Consider the following 21,649-nt stretch of genomic DNA (forward strand, 5'->3'; position numbering starts at 1 on the left):
GTCATGGAAGGTAAGGAAGAGCCACAGGTGTCAGCCCATGACATACAGAAATGGCTGTGGTCCATAGAAAGGCTGGAAGTCCGTCCATCTGATGGCACAAGAGGAAGGGGGCCCAAGGGAGGAGCTGCTATCCTCTCCTGGGTCCCGTGAGGGGGCAGCATCTGGAAAGACGTGGGGGCCAGAGAGGACTGCGATTGGTGCCTAGGGCTGCTCTTCTCCCTCTCGGTCCCTCAGAGCCCTGCCTGCCACTCACAGGTGTGAGATGCTGCCGGGGGGAGGTGGGGGCAGAGGAAGGGCTCTGCTCCTTTCTCCCGGTGCTAAAAATCTTTTTTTATTTAAAACTGGTAGGCAGAAGTCCCCGAATGCCTGACACAGCAGAGAGAGAGAGAGAGAGAGAGAGAGAGCATAAACACACTTTCTAACCCTGAGACCCAGCTCGAGGCCAGACAAACCCTTTTAATATCCTTATTCTGGATCCACTTAAATGGAAACAGCCTCTGATATTTTTAGCCGCTGCGTAATCGAAGTAAAAAGGAAGAGGGAAACATATATTTTTTTCTCTCCTCATTAGGATAAGAGAAGGAACTGCTCATTGGGTCCTAACGGAGTCCCAGCCGGGAAGAGAGGAAAACGCCCAGGAGTCCCCATTGGCTCCTCCTCTGGCCCAGGCAGGATTTAAACCCAGGGAAGGAAGCCAAGAGAGAAAGCAGTGGGACAGACCAGCGCCGAGGTCTGCAGTGAGAGGGGCCCGGCTCACAGCGGGCGCAAGCGTCGGAAGTGGTGCCCAGCAGTCTCCCAGGTAAGAGTGGCAGCTTTGCCGGGGAGAAGGAGCAAGGTGTCCAGTGGGGAAGGTCCCAGATCTGGGCCCGAGGACCCACCAAGGCAGTATAATCAGCCTCCCACCAATCCTGCAGTCAAACCGGAGCTGGGAGCTGTCTCGGGACCTGCGCACCACACCCGCAGCCAGCCACTCGGTGCCCAGCAGGGAGGCATCTAGGTGTCCTCTCACCTGGCCCGATGCAGTCTGCCTTGGACTGGATTCTACCTGGAGGGGCCAGTTTTTGGCTAAAATGTCTCCTTTAAGCTGAGCATGTCCTCGTCTCTTTTCTTTGCTGACTTTTTTACAATGTCAAAGCCCTTTCTCTGCGGTGGTGGCGATGGTGGAGTGATTTCGTTTCTGTTGTCTCTCACTGTTCTTTTACTTTCTAAGGTGGAACTTACTGTTGTGATCAAGAAACTTCGAACGTTCCCTTTTCTGCCTTTTGTGTGTACCAGTTAGGATGACGTTGCGTGTGCCTTGGGAAGGCTTTGTGGTTGACCCGAACATTTACTTCTGCAGGTTTTAATGGTTATTTGTAAGAGGACAAGGTCTCTCTCCCAAATTCCCACTCTATTACCCTCACAATGCCTCAAGGAAAATATTTTTGAAATATTTTAAGAAGCGACGTGGTAGGCTAGTTTTTGGAGGTCTGACCTCTGCTTCATTAGTTTTTGTGTTTGGGATGGAGTTGGGGGAGAAGGGGGAAAGGGTGAGTGAGAGCAGGCGGGGTGTTTACTGGGAAGCATGAGAATCGTGTCTTGCTTATACAGGCACTAAAAGAAGAACAAGTCTCACCATGAAAGTCACAAACTACCCACATCAGGACACTGATGAGCCACGGTGCCCAAAGCCCACTAGGTGTTTGGAGAAACCGAGCTGTCCCCGAGGTATCCGAGACACCTGCTCAGCCAGTGCTGGGCCCTAGCAAGGATCATGCCTTGGGGCATGTGGGGGGTGTGTTGCAGAGCCAGGGTCAAGGGGACAGTGTCTGTGACCGACCGCTCAGGAGGAAGAACCCCTGCCGGTCTTACCCACGACTCTGAATCTCACGGAAGCTGCAGGCAGGTCCTTGTGGGAGGAAGCCATTCCCTCCTGCTTGAGCTGAGGAGCCTCTCCAGTGCCTAGCTCGGAGCCTGGCCCCGCCCCGCGCTGAGAGAGGCAGCTCCCAGGGCAGCCTGGGGCCCCTCGGGGTGGGCCCCACTAAATTAGCAGAGTGGGGAGAGACAGTGAGACCTGGACGGGGACCCTGTGAAGCCTTGTCACACACAACCACATTTTTCATTCTTGCCCACACCTAGCTGTCTTGTGTCCCATATGGAATCCCCAACCGAAGAGTTCAATGTCACAGAGACTTATGTACTTGGTTCAGCTGGAGTCTGGCCCAGAGAAACGGTGCTGCCTCGCACATCGGACGCTCTGGCAAACACAAAGAGAAAGACACAGAGGTGGCATGGGCTGCCCACGTCTTCAGTCCACGATGAGCAGAGCCAGTGCAGCCTTCTTAGGTACTCAAGAATGTACTTAGGTACTCTCCTGGACCAACTATTTGGGCCAGAAGAGCCCAGAGTCTCCCAGGGCTCCTGGTTGTGTATCAGTGGCAAAATGTACTCGACAGGGCCAAGGAACAAATGACAAGTTTGCCAGTGACATTTGCGATGCCGATGCCTCACCAGCCACTCAATTCCCGCATTTTCCTTCATGGTTCAGTGCTGTCTACCCTATCATTTGGGGACAGAACATCTTCTTACGTGATTCCATTGGAAACCCATCCTAATGCAGTGTTTCTAAAACCCAAAGCAGTTCTCTCATTTGCTTGTGGTTAATTGCAAAGGCAGGATGAGCTCATAAGGGAACTGGAGAAAACCCTGAATTTAAGTATAAAGGTCTGTAATAGTGGCTACAAATTGGCAACAGCTTTCTCTGGGGTAAGTGGTACTCTTGCTTCCCTCCGATGGAGGGAGCGTGTCCTTCGGAGAAAATGAGGTGACTTAGAGACCATCCAGGCCTGGGGCTGGAGAAGACCCTTGGGGTTCACCCTTCTGCCCTGGCCAAGGCCCCTGCAGACCGAAGTCTTGGTGATGCTGGGATTTAAGAAAACCCTGCAGGCCTGACTCCTCGTGTGCCTCTGACCCCACCTTCCCACACCTCCCCAGGCCTCTCTTGAAGTCAGAATTAAAGTCATGATCGGCCTTGATAAAACTGATTCTCGGGCACCGGGCTTCCTGCAAGTGGCTTCGCCCTGTTTTCGGGGTGGGGGGGGGAACCACTGCTCCATAGAGTCATCACCCCTGCTGGGAAACGCATCATCCTGCCTTTCTCTGGATGAAATGTGGGCCCTCGGGGCTCCCTCCCACCCTGTGGAGGGGTCTGGTTTGCTGTGGAGTCATGCCTTCCTTGTGCTGCTAACAAGGGACATCTCGGTCTGCCACAGTGGCTTCTCCTCCGGCTCCTCACCCTTGACCGAGTGTTGAGGATCTCCCCAGTCCCATCTTCTTTCGAGCAATCACCTTGCCCAGGAAAATCTGAGCTCAGCGGGTGGAATCCGAGAGGCTGTCATTAGCCCGGACATCTTGCTGTAATTACGACGGACAGGCGACCTCCAGGCAGGCTCCGACCAGAGTTTCTGGAGTTTCTCATATTCCAGTCTTCAAGAACAAACAGTGGGAGACGGGGCTGTGGCAGCCTCGCTGTGGTTTAGGCAGGACTCCATGGTGTTCTGCATTCGTTCAGAAGTTTTCCTGAAAACCATCTGCACTCATTTATGTCTCAGTGAGTGAGTCTGGGGCTGGATGGTAGGAATGAGCCCAGGAGCTCACTTTATAGCTCTGTTGTCGCCTGGAAGGAGACTGCACAGGGAAACGGGTGCTACTGTGAATAAAGTGGGTGCTTCAGAGAGCAGTATGTGTTCCTAGTGGAGATATAGAAACACACAGCTGGGTTATCTGAGATGGTGCCTGGCTCTGAATCCATGGCCTTGCACTCTTTGGTGGCATAATCAGGGCATGTTTTCACTGCCTGGGAGCCATAGTTGCCATCTTCAGGACTAAGTGCCGTGTTTGGGCGTGACTGTTCCGTCATTGGGCTGGGCATTTTAGGTTGCAAAATAGCATTTTTTATGCTATACTTACCTCCATCTCACTCTACTAGTCCCCCACTGCCACATCACCTGGCCAAAAATCTCAGATTCCCAAGCTTTTATGGTTGCTTTTGGTCTTAGAACTGGTCGGCTCTGGGGCAGGCCTTTGGTGCAGTGGTTAAGTGCCTGCTTGGCATGCCTGCATCAAATATCTGAGTGTCTGGATTGAATCCCAACTCCACTTCTGATCTAGCTTCCTGCTAGCATATCTAGGGAGCCAGCAGATAGTGGCTCAATTGCTTGGGTCCCTGCCATCTGCAAGAGAGATCTGGATTGAGTTCTGGGCTTCTGGCTGTGGCTGGGTCCAACCCTGTCTGTAGCAGGCATTTGGGGAGTGAACCAGTGGATGGTTCGCTCTCTCTCTCTCTCTCTCTCTCTCTCTCTCTGTGTGTGTGTGTGTGTGTGTCTCCTTGGTCTCTCAAGCAGGTCACAGCTTTTCTTCTCCCAGCCCAGGCCTGATGCTGGAACTGCAGACAAGTGCAGGGCAGGGCCCGGGGTGGGGGTGGCCTTGGCCTCCTTCTACTCCTCCCTGAGGTGCATGGTTGATCTGGGTCCCGCCCCCACCCCCAGCTGCTGCCTGAGGTGTGTGTGTGGGGGGGGGTGTTGGGAAAGAGGGCAGGGGTGCTGGAATTCCCCATCCAGCTGTGGCATCTCCTCCCGTAGCCTAGAGTTACCCACTCCTGCCGTGCTGTGGGCCTGCCCTCCCCTGGCCTGTTGGTGCTCAAAGACTGTGCGTGGAAGATGAGGGTGGGGGAGGGCGGAGCCACCCTGCCCTCTGGCCCTGGGGGAGCTGGGAGCTGGGAGCCATCCCGCCCTCCCATAGCACGAGAGGCCCACTTCTCCCATTGGCCAGGGAGGCAGAACCTAACCTCCTGCCTGGCCCGGGTCTCCTGGCCTGACTGACAAACCAGGTGTCCCTTGCACCAGAGGATCTGCGGAACAAGGCCCCAAGGTCCTGTCCCTAAGGGGCTGACGGCCTAGAAGGGAGGGAGACGAGCTATAGCCAAGAGTAACCGCAACATGAGCTGGGCCACGAAGAGACCCGCAGCGAGGCGTTGGTCACGTGGCCATATTTCTCTGCTTAGCAGGAGATCCAGTTTGCAGCTGGGGTGAGGCAGGTGGACGGGAGAGAAGGCTTCCTGGAGAAGCAGAGTTTATGAGAAATGCTGCTGGTGTACAAGGGGACATTGCAGGGCAGACACTGGCCTCGGGAACAGTGAGCTTGGCCTGAGGACTTGCCTGCCCTTCCCGACTGTGGTCTCAGGATGCTCCGACTCCTGACCCTCAGCTCCACCCCTGTGCAGACGTTGTGGGGACAAGCGTGGGCTCTGGAGCCAGCTTCCCCGGGCTCAAGTCCTGCCTCTCCTCGCAGTACGCCTGTGGGTGTTGCAGAAGCCTCGGGTGGGAAGACTCCCTTCGTTCAAACAGGCACCAGAGACAGTGGAGGATCAAGCAGTTTATTAGCGCCAGCGGGCTCAGCTGGAATCATTTCTTGAGCACTAAGCGACAGTCCCAAGTTTCTTACAGTATTTATAGTTCATCAGTATCACACCTTAGCTGCTACAGCTTTGGTGGGTTTAAATTGCAGCCTATGTGACCTAGGACCACACTTCCAGTGGTTGGTGATCTGTTATGTTTGTAAAAGAGATGAGGGGGCCAGTGCTGTGGCACAGGTTAATCCTCCGCCTGCAGTGCCGGCATCCCATATGGGCACCGGTTCTGGTCCCAGCTACTCCACTTCTGATCCAGCTCTCTGCTGTGGCCTGGGAGGGCAGTGGAGGATGGCCCAAGTGCTTGGGCCCCTGCACCCTTGTGGGAGACCTGGAAGAAGCTCCTGACTCCTGGTTTTGGATTGGCCCAGCTCCGGCCGTTGAAGCCGTTTGGGGAGTGAACCAGAGGATGGAAGACATTTCTTTCCGTCTCTCCGTCTGTAATTCTACCTCTAAATTAATAAATAAAACCTTAAAAAAAAAGAGGTATCAGGGGCAGGTTTATTAGGACAGATTCATGACAGGAGTTACAGAAACAGCACTTAGGACTCTTCCCTCCCTGGACCAGAGAACGGGGGCAGCGTCTTCACTAGTTAATTGTAGCAGCCACTTCTCAAGGTCTGTGTGTGTGTGTGTGTGGGGGTGTCCACTTTTCTTTCTTTGTCTCCGGCTGTGGCTGTGTCTCCTCTACATGGGTGAGTCATGTAAGGCAGCAGTGCCTCAGTTTCCTGATCTGCAACACAGGGGTAATCACAGCGCACTCCACAACGTTGCTGTGAGTTCTGAGTTAATGTGAGAAACACTCTGACTACTGCCTGTCCCGTGCCAAGTGCCTGTGTGCTGCTCTTGCTACTGACCTTAGGAAGGAGAAGGAGAACAAAGCAGGCCCTCCACACAGGACACCTGCTCCTCTTGACACGTGCAGGTGAGCCTAGAAGGGCAGGGCAGGGCCCCCAGGTGGTGTGGAAACGAGTAGGCAGGAGGCAGGCACGTGCACTGTGAGGGCGAACCGGGAGCCAGTGCAGACCCACGGTACAGGGCGTACGGGTGAATTCTCCCTGTGGTCGCCTAGAATCCGGTGTCCCTCTCAAACGCCCCTGACTGGCTCTCGCATTTCTCTTGGATGCAGGCCTCCTGGAGGGTCTGCTCCCTGTCTCCCCAACGATGCGTCCCCAGGGGCTGTGCAGCCTCCACTTGGGGCTCCTGCTGGGCTCTGCGCTGCTGGTGGCCTCAGCCCCCGCCACCCCGGAGCCCCACAGTTGCAGCAACCAGGACCAGCAGGTGACCCTCAGCCACACCTACAAGATCGACGTGCCCAAGTCCGCCCTGGTCCAGGTGGAGGCTGACCCTCAGCCCCTCGGCGACACAGGGACTTCCCTCTTGGCCCCGGGAGAGGCCGGGGAGGAGCAGAACATCGTCTTCAGGCATAACATCCGCCTTCAGACGCCGCAGAAGGGCTGCGAGCTGGCAGACAGTGTCCGGGACCTCCTGGCCCGGGTGAAGAGGCTGGAGGAGGAGATGGCGGAGTTGAAAGAGCAGTGCAGTGCCCAGCGCTGCTGCCCAGGAGCTGCCGGTGAGCTCCCCACTCGGTACTCGCGCGGCAAACCCTGGTCGAGGGCCGGCCGCGTGCCAGCTGCTCCTGCAGCTTCAGGAGCACAGAGCCTGGAGCACGCCCCCTCTCCTTCTGGGTTTCCTCGGGGGTGGGGGTGCAATGGTGCTAGTCCCTGCTGCTCATCCGTTTGCTCAGTGGTACTGGCTGCAGGGGGCTTCCGGCAGCCGGAGCAGGGAGGGACCAGCAGTTCTTGGGAAGGGTCTAGACGCTGGGGCCAGCGCTCCCCGATGGGCATATTAGCGGAGACGCTGACCTGTGGCTCTTGTCTGCATTCACAGCGGGAAACAAAGGCACACAGAGGGAAGACGGAGGGTTTTGGAGATGGGCAGGATTGGGTTCAAATCCCAGTTCTGCTTCTTTTTCGGTACGCCTTTGGGCAGACTCTTTGAAGTTCCCTCAACTGTAAAAGGAGGGTAATTTGATCAGTTAGTGTCGTTCTGAAAATCAGACATGGTGTATTTCTGTGTTCCTGGCCCATAGTGGATATCCAGCGAATGGTGACCATTTGATGAACGTTAAAGCCCTGAAATTTGATTTCACGAACATCAGTGAGGGTTCCTCCCCCTCCCTCCCCACCTTTTTGAAAACATAAGCTGCACAGGCCGATCCAGATGGCAATGAGTGGTACTTTGGCACAGAAGAAATCGCTGAGGTTAACAGCACCTCCTGCGAATGCAGACACAACTGGGCCCCGCGGACACCCCCGCGAGCATACAGCAGCTCGGAATCTTCCTGGAGGGGCCCCCACTTCGCCAACTTCCTTTTTTTTTTTTTTTTTTTTTTTTTTTTTTTTTTTTTTTTTTTTTTGACAGGCAGAGTGGACAGTGAGAGAGAGAGACAGAGAGAGAAAGGTCTTCCTTTGCCGCTGGTTCACCCTCCAATGGCCGCCGCTGCAGCCGGCGCACCGCGCTGATCCTGGCAGGAGCCAGGAGCCAGGTGCTTTTTCCTGGTCTCCCATGGGGTGCAGGGCCCAAGCACCTGGGCCATCCTCCACTGCACTCCCTGGCCATAGCAGAGAGCTGGCCTGGAAGAGGGGCAACCGGGACAGAATCCGGCGCCCCAACCGGGACTAGAACCCGGTTTGCCGGCGCCGCAAGGTGGAGGATTAGCCTATTGAGCCACGGCGCCGGCTGCCAACTTCCTTTTTAGGACGGAAAACTTTTCTGAGAAGTAGGAGCAAGGGCTGCACTGGCTGGCCAGACCTCCAGCTGGGAGCAGATGGCCGGCTGGGGTCAGCGACGGCAGCCTGGTCAGAGCCCTTCTCCTACCCTCCTGCCCACGGTTGAGCCCACACTCTTGAGTTTGGAGCTCCCGTGGGTCCGCTTTCCCAGGCTTCTGCACGGCTTGGTAGGCAGGGCCCCGCTCCAACCAGCCAGGATAAAAAATTCTCCCTGTGGCCCCCACCCCACCCCCCACCCTGCCTCCCTCGGGAGCCCCGCCCCTTGGAGTCACCCTAGAAAATCAGAGGGGGCGCGTCCGGGAGGATTTCCCTCCCCCAACCCCAGCCTTTGTTCTGCCTCCCTCCCAGACCTGAACCACCACTGCAGCGCCCACGGCACCTTCTCCCCGGAGACCTGCAGCTGCCGCTGCCAGCCGGGCTGGGAGGGCGCGGCCTGCGAGCGCCCCGCCTGCCCCGGCGCGTGCAGCGGCCACGGGCGCTGCGAGGACGGCCGCTGCCTGTGCGACGCGCCCTACGTGGGCGCCGACTGCGCCTCGCCGGCCTGCCCCGAGAACTGCAGCGACCACGGCGTGTGCGTGCGCGGCGTCTGCCAGTGCCACGAGGACTTCACGTCGGAGGACTGCAGCGAGCGGCGCTGCCCCGGCGACTGCAGCGGCCACGGCTTCTGCGACACGGGCGAGTGCTACTGCGAGGAGGGCTTCCTCGGGCCGGACTGCGCGCAGGGTGAGCGCCCCGGCCGCCCTGGTCTCCACGGGGCCGCCCCGGTCTCCACGGGGCCGCCCCGGACAGGAGCGCGGTCAGGCGCAGGGCCGGCCCCTGGCCCGCTCACCATCCCCCCAGCGCTGCGTAACACGCAGCCTTTCCCGGATTCTGACTCACGGGCCGGCCTGAAATGTGCGTTTCTGGCAGGTCCCCAGGAGCCGGGGAGGCTGCGGAGTGGGGCCTGGTCTCCGAGACCGCTGGTCTCATTGGTGATCTGAGCTCTGTGTGTGTGGTGAGTCTGACTCTCACCCAGGCAGTGACTTCCCTTCCCGAGGGCGAGGGGAGGAGCCAAGCGCAGTGCCTTGCACAGGTCTGCACCCTCCACCCTGACCATTGATGTAGTGCTACAGAGGAGGTGCTCGGTTACTGCTCATCCTGCTACAGTGCTGTACAGCAGGTGCTCAGTGCTCATCATTACAGTGCTGTACAGCAGGTGCTCAGTGCTCATCATTACAGTGCTGTACAGCAGGTGCTCAGTTAGTGCTCATCATTACAGGAGAGGCTCAGTTAGTACTCATCCCGTTACAGTGCTGTACAGCAGGTGCTCGGTTAGTACTCATCCCATTAAAGTGTTACACGGCAGATGCTCAGTTAGTACTCATCCTGTTATAGTGCTATACAGGAGGTGCTCAGTTAGTACTCATCTCATTACAGTGCTGGACAGGAGAGGCTCAGTTAGTACTCATCATTACAGTGCTGGACAGGAGAGGCTCATTACTCCTTATCCCATTACAGTGCTATATAGGAGGTGTTCAATTAGTACTCCTTATCTCATTACAGTGCTACACAGTAGGTGCTCAGTTAGCACTCATCCCGCTACAGTGCTATACAGGAGAGGCTCAGTTAGTACTCATCCCATTACAGTGCTATACAGGAGGTGCTCAGTTAGTACTCATCCCGTTACAGTGCTATACAGGAGGTGCTCAGTTAGTACTCATCCCGTTACAGTGCTATACAGCAGGTGCTCAGTTAGTACTCATCCCGTTACAGTGTTATACAAGAGGTGCTCAGTTAGTACTCATCCCGTTACAGTGCTATACAGGAGGTGCTCAGTTAGTACTCATTCCATTACAGTGCTGTACAGCAGATGCTCAGTTAGTACTCATTGCATTACAGTGCTATACAGCAGGTGCTCAGTTAGTACTCATCCCATTACAGTGCTATACAGGAGGTGCTCAGTTAGTACTCATCCCGTCACGGTGCTCCACAGCAAGTGCTCAGTTAGTACTCATCCCATTACAGTGTTATACAGGAGGTGCTCAGTTAGTACTCATCCCATTACAGTGCTCCACCGCAGGTGCTCAGTTAGTACTCATCCCATTACAGTGTTACACAGCAGGTGCTCAGTTAGTACTTGTCCCATTACAGTGCTGGACAGGAGGTGCTCAGTTAGTACTCATCCCGTCACAGTGCTCCACCGCAGGTGCTCAGTTAGCACCCACCCCCTGGGCTGCCGTGGACCTGCCCCATTCCTCACCCTCCCCTCCTGCTGTCCTGCAGTGGTCGTCCCCCAGGGCCTGCAGCTGGTCAGGAGCACAGAGAACTCCCTGCTGGTGAGCTGGGAGCCCAGCAGTGAAGTGGACCACTACCTCCTCAGCTACTACCCGCTGGGGAAGGAGCTCTCTGCGAAGCAGATCCGGGTGCCCAAGGAGCAGCACACCTATGAGATTCCCGGGCTGCAGCCTGGAACCAAGTACATCGTCACCCTGCGCAACGTCAAGAAAGACGTGTCGAGTAGCCCCCAGCATCTGCTCGCCACCACAGGTGAGGGGCAGCCGGGCAGCCTGGGTCTAGTGTCCTCTCCCACGTTTCCCTGCAAACAGCCTTCGGGAGTGAGTCTGCTGTGGGCTTTGAGATGCGAAAACCGCCAGTGTGTGGTCTTGGTTCTGGAGAGAAGTCCGCGTTCTCTCCCCGCTGCTACTCCCTGCGCACTGCGCCCTGCAGCCTGCGGTCCAGCCTGCTGGGCTGGGCTCCGGGGTCCTCTCCGTGTCTGAGATGAGTATGATCTCATGGCCCTGTACCTCCACGCAAGCAGCCACGGGCTACACGGCGGCCTCAGCCCCACCCGGGGCTTCCAAGGTCATTCAGCTGGTCCAGATCAACAGGGGTGTGTGTGTGTGTGTGTGTGTGTGTGTGCTGCAGGGGCCAGCTCTGTTAGATTTATCTCAGCAGGCGTGAGGACACACACAGCCCTGGAAGGAAGTGTAAGGAAAAGCTGTACAGTGCAGGTGGGGTTTGCGTGGTGGGACACTCTGGCACTGCCAGGCTGAAGGGGCCAGGGGTGGACCCAGAGAACGCTGTAGGAAGGTGCCGAGGTGCCTTTGGTGGAGGGATGCGGGTGGTTCACGGGGTCCCCAGAGGGAGGGAGTGGAGTCTGTCCTTGGAATTCTCTCCTACCCTCTCACCTGCTGGGGAGACCCTCTGGCTGAACCAGTGACCGCAGGGCTAGGGGTCCTGGTGACTCCGTTCACAGAGATCCTAACTGGGATATGGGGCAGGGGGTGGCAGAGGCTGGAGCTGCAGAGAGGGGGTCCCCCTGCATGCCCCCAAACGCCACCGAAATACTCGCAAGGACAAACATCAAAGCAGCAAGCCCACTCTCCTCGTTTGAAACCCGCGTTTGCTCGTGAAAGCAGCTTGGATCTCAGTGAGTTTGGAGAAAGCTACCATGAGTGACTGAGCCATTCCCTCACTCAGCACGTTTTGATGGATCACCTGCTACGTGCCCGGGCATGGGACTGGCTACTGATGGTCTGTTGCCCTGCCATCCTGCGCTGTGCCTTGTGGGAGATCCAGGGAGATCCCGATGGCCAGGCCTTTGGAGCGCGCTGTCTTCAGGAAGCTTTGCTACCTCTCCTTTGTGGGTGGCGGAGATGGGGTGGGGTGGGGCGGGTCAGAGCTGGAACGGCTCCCGGAGGCTCACTGCCTTGTAACTGGCTTCATCAATGCCCTGCAGCCCAAGATCCATAGGAACCCCCTGTAGTTGACCATGTTGGGCTTGCTGATGATTTCGGCGTGAGAGAGCCCGCACCATGGAAAGCTGTGGGGTGTTCCAGTAAGAGGGTGTCAGGAGGGACTGGTTATAGAATTTGGGGTAATTTGGGGAAGTTTTTAAAAAAGGATGTTATTTGTTTATTTTGAAAGGCAGAGCTACAGAGAGGTAGAGACAGAAAGATCTTCCATCTGCATTTCTCCCCAAATGGCTGTGATGGCCAGAGCTGGGCAGATCCCAAACCAGAAGCCAGGAGCTTCCTCCAGGTCTCCCACGCGGGTGCAGGGGCCCAAGGACTTGGGCCATCTTCTACTGCTTTCCCAGGCCATAGCAGAGAGCTGGATCAGTAGTGGAGTAGCCGGAACTCGAACCGGTGCCCATATGGGATGCCAGCACTGCAAGCAGTGGCTTTGTGTTCTATGCCACAGCGCTGGCCCCTGGGGGCAATTTTAAGAAGGCAGGGATTTGCTTTGGATTAGCAAAAAAAATGGGAATTACTCTGTGGTTGGTGAGCTTGGTGAAGCCTAGCTAGAAGGAAGGAAGAGGGGCCGACGCAGTGGCTCACTAGGCTAATCCTCCGCCTGCGGCGCCAGCACACCGGGTTCTAGTCCCAGTCGGGGCGCCGGATTCTGTCCTGGTTGCCCCTCTTCCAGGCCAGCTCTCTGCTGTGGCCAGGGAGTGCAGTGGAGGATGGCCCAAGTGCTTGGGCCCTGCACCCACATGGGAGACCAGGAGAAGCACCTGGCTCCTGGCTTCGGATCATCGCGATGCACCGGCCACAGCAGCCATTGGAGGGTGAACCGACGGAAGGAAAACCTTTTTCTCTGTCTCTCTCTCTCACTGTCCACTCTGCCTGTCAAAAAAAAAAAAAAAAAAAAAAAAAAAGGAGGAGGGAAGAGGAACGGGAGCTACAGCTGCCGCTGGGCAAGAAGAATGAAGTGCAGACGCCCATCTGTCAGGAGAGGGGACGCCCAGTCCTTTATGCGGGGTGGACAGCGGGCACCACGTGTCTGTTCAGACATGGGCACAGGGTAGCTCTATGTCCTTGAGTCTGCGTGGTCAGAGAGGCTAGTCTGGAGTTGACATTCTGTGAAATGGTTTCTGCCCAACAGGAGGACACCCAGCCCGAGCGGGAGCCAGGCTACCTCCCGCCAGCAGGAGCTCGCTTGCTTTCTCTCTCTGTGGTCCGTGGCTGCTTTTGCACACAGATGGAACAGTGTCCAGGCTGCCGGGAGTCACAGGGACATGTGTGCTAAAAGTCCTAGCGACCCTCCTTGGCATCTCGCTTTAGGAACTTATGTAAACTCCCACAAGGCTGAGGTTTGTCTTTCTGTCCGGCCTGATTCCAGTTGAAGCCGTTCTGATGTGCTCCCAAGGGGGCCTCCGACGCGCAGACACTGAGAGATGCTTGTCCCGTCGTGGCCGAATGTTCTCATTAAGCCCTTTCTTTCTCCTCTGCCAGTCCCTCCCGATTCTCCTAAGCCATGGGCGACTGCTTCTGAGTCACTTTCAGTGTTCGCCCCTGACCTGTCCCCCAGGGAATCCCATTTCTGAAGGACGTCTAGGCTGGCAGGAGGGAGGAAACGCCTCTGCGAGCCGCTGTCTCTGTGCCAGATGGACCAGGGACACCAGAGCAGGGCAACCTCGAAGTCGCTGAGTTCGCAGCCTCACGAGGCACACACTGTCCCACGTCCCTGACAAGTGCTCAGCCGGCCTGGGCGGCAGAAAAGCCTCCAAGGAGTTGAAGGGGGAAGGGACTTGGCTTCCCTGTTCCACACTTTAAGCTGGGATATGGCTTTTGGTGTTCAAAGTGCTCCCCGAAGATCCTAACTCCCCCATCTTCCTCTCCCCCCAACCCCCGTTTCCCCCCCGAGCATCGCATCATCCTCATTATCATGTCACGCTCTCCTTTCTGAGTGGGAGGGGGATAGTTTAGCTGTGAGCACGTTCCTGTGCGTGTGTGCAGTGACTCCTCCCTCGCAGGCAGAACCGTGGGGCAGCAGAGCCCCAGGTGGCTGGCGAGGTCCTGCACTTGTGCAGTGGGAGCAGGAAGGGCACCAGGAGGGACCTCGCTGAGATTCACCTGCTGTGTGGTTTTGCTCCGAGTTAATACTTAGAGGAGGGCTTGAAAGACGGAGGGAGGAGCCGGTTGTAATGGCACTGTTAGCTCTAAGTTTGGAGTGCGGTTCCCCGCATTTACATGGAAGGGCCTAGGCGGCTCCTCCGAGGTTGCAGGGGCCCTGTGGCTAAAAGCGGGGAGTCTAGTTCAGCACGTCTGAGCTCTGGCTGGGAGGTGTGCGCTGCTGGCCCGAGAGGTGGGGTTTGGGCTTGACCCGGGCCAGTGTGGGCAGGGAGGGCGGTGTGGCATCGGGCGGGATGGGTGAGCAGAGGTCTCCCAGGCTGGCCTCCGTGGAAGCTTTGAAAGCCAGCAGCTTGGGCGCTAGTTGAGTAGCTCTAAGGGACAGCAAGGCCTGTTCCCCACGTGCAGCCGATGGCCTGTTAGGGGCCCGAGGACCCTCTGCCGTTCACCACGTCTGCTTTGCCCTCTGTGCCCCCTGCCCCAGATCTGGCTGTGCTTGGCACTGCTTGGGTGACCGAAGAGACGGAGACCTCCCTGGACGTGGAGTGGGAGAACCCCTCGACGGACGTGGACTACTACAAGCTGCGGTACAGCCCCTTGACGGGGCACGAGGTGGCTGAGGTCACGGTGCCCAGAAGCAGGGAGCCCAAGAGCCGCTATGACATCACCGGTGAGCGCCCGTGTTGGGAGGGGAGCTGTCGGCTGCAGATACTGAGGGGGTGAGGGGGCGCGCTGCGAGTCTGGGGACGTGGGAGTTGCACCGGCAGCTCCCAGCCATGAGCCTGCTCTGGAGGCCTGCAGACTGCGTGCAGCCCACAGCTGGAGGCCCAGAGCCCCTTGTTAACAGATTCCCCGGCTGCTGTTCTGCCAAGTGAGCTCACCCTTCTGAAGACCCTGCCCGGGTCCTGGGGAAGATGTGATGCTGTGCAGACATGCCTTTCGGAGGAGCTCTGCGTGTGTGTGTGTGTGTGTGTGTGTGCACACGCGGTGCTATGGAGACACTGAGACTGGTTTCTGGAAACCAGTTGTGTTAGGAGGCCTGGGTCGGGGGCTCCCGGTCCCGGATGTCTGAACTAATGCCATGGAGGGCTAAGAAGCAGGGGTGCAGAGACGGGCCAAGTTTTGCAGAGTTTGACGTTTTCTCCACTTTAAGGAAAGCAGTAGACCATCGGAATGCCTAATGAGGCCCAGGGCCCGGAAGGGGGCCCGGGTAGGGCATTGGTGGTCTTTCCTCCTCTGGCGCCCCGTTCTGCCATCCCACTCCCTGGGTTCAGTGTGGAGAGGGAGCATCCTGGGGTTCCCAGTGTCAGTGCAGTGGGAACAAAAGTGTGTGTGTGTGCCTCACTCGCGTTGGGTTGCCTGTATTTTGTGACAAGAGCAACAACCATTCAAGTTGCTTCTACAGGGAAAGAACTCTAAGGGCAGGGTAGGGGTGGGGGGGGGGAAGGAGGGCAGGGAGGAAAAGGGGAAGACAGTCTAGGCTAATTATCACAATGAGAGGGGAAGGAACTTTGGCAGGAAGACCGTCGAGCAGTAAATAAAATCCAGAAGCAAAAGCTAGGTGCCCCAGCAAAGTTTGGGAGCTCCATGGCCCTCAGCTCACCGCCCGGGGCCTTCTCTCCTCATCAGCAGGGCCCCTGCGTGGTGCCTCCCATCCGTGGGTCCCACAGCTGTCTGTCCACCCAGAGACAGAGCGTGGCTACGGGGAGGGGAGCAAAGCCCCTCAGCTCCCCCTCCCAGGAGAGCTCCGGGGAGGGCTGGCAGTGGGGCTGTGTGTGGGAGGGGAGCCCCGAGCGCAACCTCACGTCCAGTGCTGCTGCGTGTGTGCAGGTCTGCTGCCTGGGACGGAGTACAAGATCACGGTCATCCCCATGAGAGGAGAGCTGGAGGGCAAGCCGATTCTGCTGAGCGGCAGGACAGGTAAGAGCATTATCTAAACGCAGGGGATGTGTCCTTTTTTTTCTGGCCACACCCGTGTTTTCCTGATGGCCACAATCAGGCAGTCGAAAGACTGAAGACCCAGGAGGGGAGTGGGGTGAGAAGTGTCACTGTGTTCCTGAATCCGCGTATGTGAAACTTGTATACCTTAACTAAACTTTTAAACTAAACTTTTAAAAAATGATTAAAGGCCCTCACCTAGGAGTGGCGGCATTTTTAGCATCTGTTTGTTGAGAAAATATTCAATGACAAAGCATTGTGAATCAGTAGTTTCTGATACCAACTTAGGATTCGTTGATCAGAACGGAGTCTGAAGACATGGTGGAGTGTATCGCAGGAGGTCCTATTAGCTTTCAGCTTTTAGAAGGGGCTTTGCATTTCCAGTCTTCCGGGGAAGATTTCTCATTCTTTCCCGTTCAGTCGTGTGTGTGTCTGATTAGGATGCTGAGAATAAGGGGCGATGGTGTGAGAATCCAGTTCGTTATTCCAGCCACTTAGCCGACTGCGTACTGGAGTAAGAAGTTATCGCGGGGCAGTTACAGAGCGTCAGCTGTAATTCCCTCTATAGATGAAGCTCTGCAGACGCAGCCTGCCCAGACAGCAGACTAGTGAAGCACTTAGTGGCTCGGAAAATGCCAAGTCCTTGCTGTTCGTGGCTGTCTCTGTAGCTGCAAATTAACTGAGAGCTTACTGTGGGCCAGGCATCAGACTGGCTAAGCACTTTCCACGCATTCTCTACTGAGTTCTCACAGCAGTCCTAGGACACAGGGCCTATTACTGTTGCTATGGCAACCACAAGACACCTGAAGGTCAGGGGGTGACTCAGAGCCACCCAGAAGGGAAATGACAGAGCTGGAATTTGGACCCAGGAAGTGCAAGTGTGCCCACTTTTACCGCCTGTAAGAGACGGACACTTTGTCTTCCCGCCCACAGTCCACACCAGATGGAACCTTTGCCCTGTGATGAACAGATTGGGGTGGTGGAGTTTCTCTGCACAAGTCTCCATTATTATTGCGTGTCCTAAGATTCAGTCCCGCTCTGGCACCGTCTTCTGGGAGATAGTGTTGCATGCCATAGGGAGTCTTACTCCCACAAGATTGTCCTTATTTCAGATGTCAGGGACAAGTGCCAGGTTGTCATCTGTACTTCCGACCACCTGGCTACAAATGACAGGTTTCTTGGGCCTGCTCCTTGGGTTCTATTAATTTGGAAGAGGAGTCACAGGACTCAAGGGAATTCTTAGGTTTACCCATTTGTGAGGGGGTCTTCATGGTCTTGAAAAGTGTGTGTTTGTGAACACACTATGTGTGGATCTCAGATATTTTTTTTTGCACTAAAGTAAACAATTTCATTTAAAATTGTTTATTGGATTTATTTGAAAGGCAGAGAGACAGTGAGAGGAACAGATATACAAAGATCTCCCATCTACTGACTCACTCCCCAACATTTGTTTATTTCACTTGTTAAAATACAAATTCTTAAAAAAAATAAAAAAATACAAATTCTTTTTTTTCTTTTTTCTTTTTTTTTTTTTTTGACAGGCAGAGTGGACAGTGAGAGAGAGAGACAGAGAGAAAGGTCTTCCTTTGCTGTTGGTTCACCCTCCAATGGCTGCCGCGGCCGGCGCGCTGCGGCTGGCGCATCGCGCTGATCCAAAGGCAGGAGCCAGGTGCTTTTCCTGGTCTCCCATGGGGTGCAGGGTCCAAGCACTTGGGCCATCCTCCACTGCACTCCCGGGCCACAGCAGAGAGCTGGCCTGGAAGAGGGGCAACCGGGACAGAATCCGGCGCCCGACCGGGACTAGAACCTGGTGTGCCAGCGCCACAAGGCGGAGGATTAGCCTAGTGAGCCGCGGCGCCTGCCTAAAATACAAATTCTTATCTATTAGTTTTATTTGTTTGAAAGTCAGAGAGAGAGAGAGAGAGAGAGCGCGCGAACGAAACACCCGAGTCTCCATCTGTTGGTCCCCTCCCTAAATGCCTACAATGGGCAGACTGAGTGAGAGTGGCTGAAGTCAGCAGGTGGAAGTCCATTCTACCATACGGGAGCCAGGGTCCCAAGTACTTGAGCAAACAACCGCTCTGGTCTCTTCCACTTACCAGTCACCCAGCGGAACCAGTGCCACCAAAGGGCAGGGATCGGCTGAAAATCCTCACCCTGTTCACACACTCCAAAGGCCTGGGGCCCCTTGCCAGAAGGCAAGGCTTCCGAAGGGGTCACTTCCAAGGGCGGCGAGCGCAGGCTGGGCCCGAGGCTGCAGACTCTTCCCTTCCCCGGGGAGAGCCCCTGGGTCTCCCCCAGGCCCTCACAGCCACACGTGGTGCTTCACGTGGCAGGCTGCAGACTGGGAGGCCAGGAATTCTGCGTCCTCGGTTTCTCCGTCTGGAAAATGAAGGGTTGGACTAAACAATTTTGAAGTTCCGCCTCTTGTTTTCGCTGTGTTTATTAATAGCTGCCATGGACGCTGCCTTTCTCCGAAGCAGAAAGCACAGCGGGTTGGCTTTGTTGGAACGTCACAGCAGAGCTGGGCCTGTCGTAATCGTGAGCAGCCGTCCCACAGCTTTCCCTCTGGGACTGTGATAGGAGTAGCACGCTGGCTTCTTTCAATATCTTCTCACTTTTTCCTGACTCCCCAGTGCAGGGTTCCTGCATGGCCCGGCCCCTAGCGCTGTCCCTCCCAGGCGTGTTCTTGTGGGGGGCTGAACTCCTGTGAATCAGGACTCCTGTCTCCCACACAGCCACCCAGCGCCCGGAAAGGGGTACTGGTCTCCATCATCGAGTGACCACGGCGTTGTGGTGGGCTTCTGTGTACCCTGAGTATCTCTGGTCTTTATAGCAATGTTTCAGGCACTCTAGGTTCCATTCTATAGACGAGGAAGTGGAGAGCTACGAAGCTGAGGAGATTCAGGGTGAACTCTCGACCAGCTGAGCTGCGGTTGGGGCGATGATAATCTTTCCAGAAGCAAGGTGGACGACGACAGGCCGAGGGAGGTTGGTCTCTCTGAGTACATCTAAGTGGTGCCTTTTGAATCCTTTTGCTGTCACACCAGAGGGACAGTAGAGGAGGCCATCGAACAAAGAGTGTAGCCCCAAGGCACCTTGAAATCAGTGGCAGAGGCTCCAGCCCCAGCTCTGTCCACAACTTCATGTTCCCGTAGATCCTGCATGTGCCGTCTTCTGCTGCACCAGCTGGCTGACCACTGTGATGGGAGAACTCCGTGCCTGCTGCCTGTGGCCTTGTGCTGGAGCGGGGCCTTGCAGTTGGGTGTCACAGCGTAGACTGAAGACAGTCATTCCCAACCCAGCTCTGTAGCGGATCTTCTTACAGAGTGAAATACTCTTCCTTGTGGACGCAGCTCCTGATTCATCGCTTCTATATATTCTGGTTTTGCAAATTAGATCCCTTTGAAGTGCGGCTGCCTTTTATTTTAACACAAGCACTTGAAAGTGAGTCCCACCTGTCAAGCCTTACAAGTCCTGCCTTAAATCTCTCGGACTTGAATGGCCCGGAGCAAGGTCCCACCACGGCTGCTGGCATCCAGCAGGTGGGCGCTGCAGCCTGAGGAAGAAGCTGGGACCAGGGTGGAGAGCTTGTTTTGTAGTTGAGGCTGCAGCTGGTACTTATCTAGGCTTTGGCCGCCTGCCGCAGCTACTGAAAAGCTTGGTTACGTGGAAAAAACCCATTTAATGATGCCCACGTCCCTTCCTGGCAGGGAGGGAGGTTTTGGCCTTGCAAAGTTGGCCCCTTCCAGCGCTGTGGTTCTGTCTCTGAGGGCTTGCTCTTGTTTCTGTATCTTGGTATCTGACTGAGAATGGCCCAGGACAGAACTCTGAAGAGACCCCTGTTTCGGTGACTGTTGTTGGGGAACTGGGAGAGAGAAGGAGGAAGGAGTCAGAGAGCCATGAGTTCCAGGCTGGCTCCGTGACCTGGCAGAAGTCACGTCTCTTCTCGGAGCCTAAGCCTCCAGGCCGCCTCTAACCAGGCACAGGGTGACCCTTTTCCCTCCCTACTCTTCAGAACCAACGTGCCTTTTCCACGTTCTGCTCCGACCTTCGAGTGCCCCAGGGCTGGTTGCTGTGGTGCCCATGCACTCCTGGGAATGTGACGGCTCTGCCCACGCAGGCAGGCAACACCGGCTCTGCCAGCATGTGCTGTGGGCCTGGAAGCTCTGTTCCTGGGCTTGAAATCCTTGTTTATTTATTTTCACTCACATGAAAAGGGGGGAAGGGAGAGATTGATTTTTTTCAATATATTTCCTAGTGTTTTGTCATATATGCTCTCTTATTTTAAAAGATTTATTTATTTATTTGAAAGTCAGATTTACACACAGAGAGGAGAGAGAGAGAGAGAGAGAGAGAGAGAGAGAGAGAGGTCTTCCATCCACGGGTTCACTCAACAGATGGCCGCATTGGCCAGAGCTGCGCCGATCCAAAGCCAGGAGCCAGGAGCCTCTTCCAGGTCCCCCGTGTGGGTGCAGGGGCCCAAGGACTTGGGGCATCTTCTACTGCTTTCCCAGGCCACAGCAGAGAGCTGGATTGGAAGTGGAGCAGCCGGGACTTGAACCGGCGCCCGTAGTGGATACCGGCACTGCAGGCGGCGCTTTACCTGCTACGCCTCAGCGCCAGCCCCTGATTGATTTTCTATACACTGGTGCACTCCCCACATCCTGCAACATCCAGGCCGGGTCAGGCAGAAGCCAGGAGCTTCCATCTGGGTCTGTGGGGGGCAGGGCCCATACACCTGCGCCATCCTCTGCTGCTTTCCCAGGTGTGTCAGCAGGGGGCTGGATGGGAAGTGGAGCAGCTGGGGCTTGAACCAGAGTTCCAATATAGGGTGAGGGGGTCCCAAGCAGTGGTTTACCCCACTGTATCACAATGTCTGCCCTTCCGTATGGTATTTGTTTTCCTGATGACACAATTCAACCCATGTGGGTGCAGGGCCCAAGCACTTGGGCCATCCTCCACTGCACTCCCTGGCCACAGCAGAGAGCTGGCCTGGAAGAGGGGCAACCGGGACAGAATCCGGCGCCCCAACTGGCACTAGAACCTGGTGTGCTGGCGCCACAGGTGGAGGATTAGCCTAGTGAGCCGCGGCGCTGGCTGGTCCCCCAGCTTTAAGTAGGAACCCAATGACTGTGGAATGAGCCAATGAAAATCATTCACTAGCTCAGTGATCTCCAGCACCTTATCTAACCTCTTTGACTCTCAGATATAGTTAAGGCTCAAAAAAATGCTAGCTGGATAATCTTTATTGAATTTACAGAGTAGTACATAGGAAATCTGATAACTGTGTTGTGACTGTGATATTGGATAAATTAACTTCTAAAAGCACCGGCCAGTGTGTGTTCATACATAGTTGATGTGCTACAAAGTAAGATGTGCTCTGGCCCTGGTGATGGAAATGCACACACACAGACCACTGCCACTGAGCCCGAGAAAGGTGCATTGTAGCTGATGTGAGAGAGTACGACTCGGTGAAATTTCAACTCCTCTCGCAAGCACCCTGGGTCAAGAGAACAAGAGAAGCATGGGAAGGAAGGAAAAATACTTAGGTGTCTGAGGCTCAGAAGCTGTTGTGAGTGTTCTCACCCCAACGATGCCAACCTGTGTGTGTGTGGGGGTCTGGGGGTACCTCTGCT

At 55.9% G+C, this 21,649-nt stretch overlaps 1 protein-coding gene across 1 annotated transcript in view; it reads left to right on the forward strand.

Moving 5' to 3' along the window:
* The first annotated feature begins 602 nt into the window (after positions 1 to 602).
* The window catches only part of TNN (tenascin N), a 59,792-nt gene continuing 38,745 nt past the window's right edge, over positions 603 to 21,649 (forward strand). The window contains exons 1-6 of the mRNA XM_002715032.6: positions 603 to 799; positions 6,576 to 7,019; positions 8,587 to 8,961; positions 10,501 to 10,764; positions 14,557 to 14,742; positions 15,903 to 15,992. Coding sequence (XP_002715078.3) covers positions 6,611 to 7,019; positions 8,587 to 8,961; positions 10,501 to 10,764; positions 14,557 to 14,742; positions 15,903 to 15,992 — 1,324 coding nt within the window. The 5' untranslated portion in view covers positions 603 to 799; positions 6,576 to 6,610. The remainder of the gene's footprint in view (positions 800 to 6,575; positions 7,020 to 8,586; positions 8,962 to 10,500; positions 10,765 to 14,556; positions 14,743 to 15,902; positions 15,993 to 21,649) is intronic.

The sequence above is a fragment of the Oryctolagus cuniculus genome, chromosome 7 (assembly GCF_051225735.1).
Source record: "Oryctolagus cuniculus isolate XC-2025 breed Fujian yellow rabbit chromosome 7, ASM5122573v1, whole genome shotgun sequence".
NCBI classification, from domain to species: Eukaryota; Metazoa; Chordata; class Mammalia; order Lagomorpha; family Leporidae; genus Oryctolagus; species Oryctolagus cuniculus.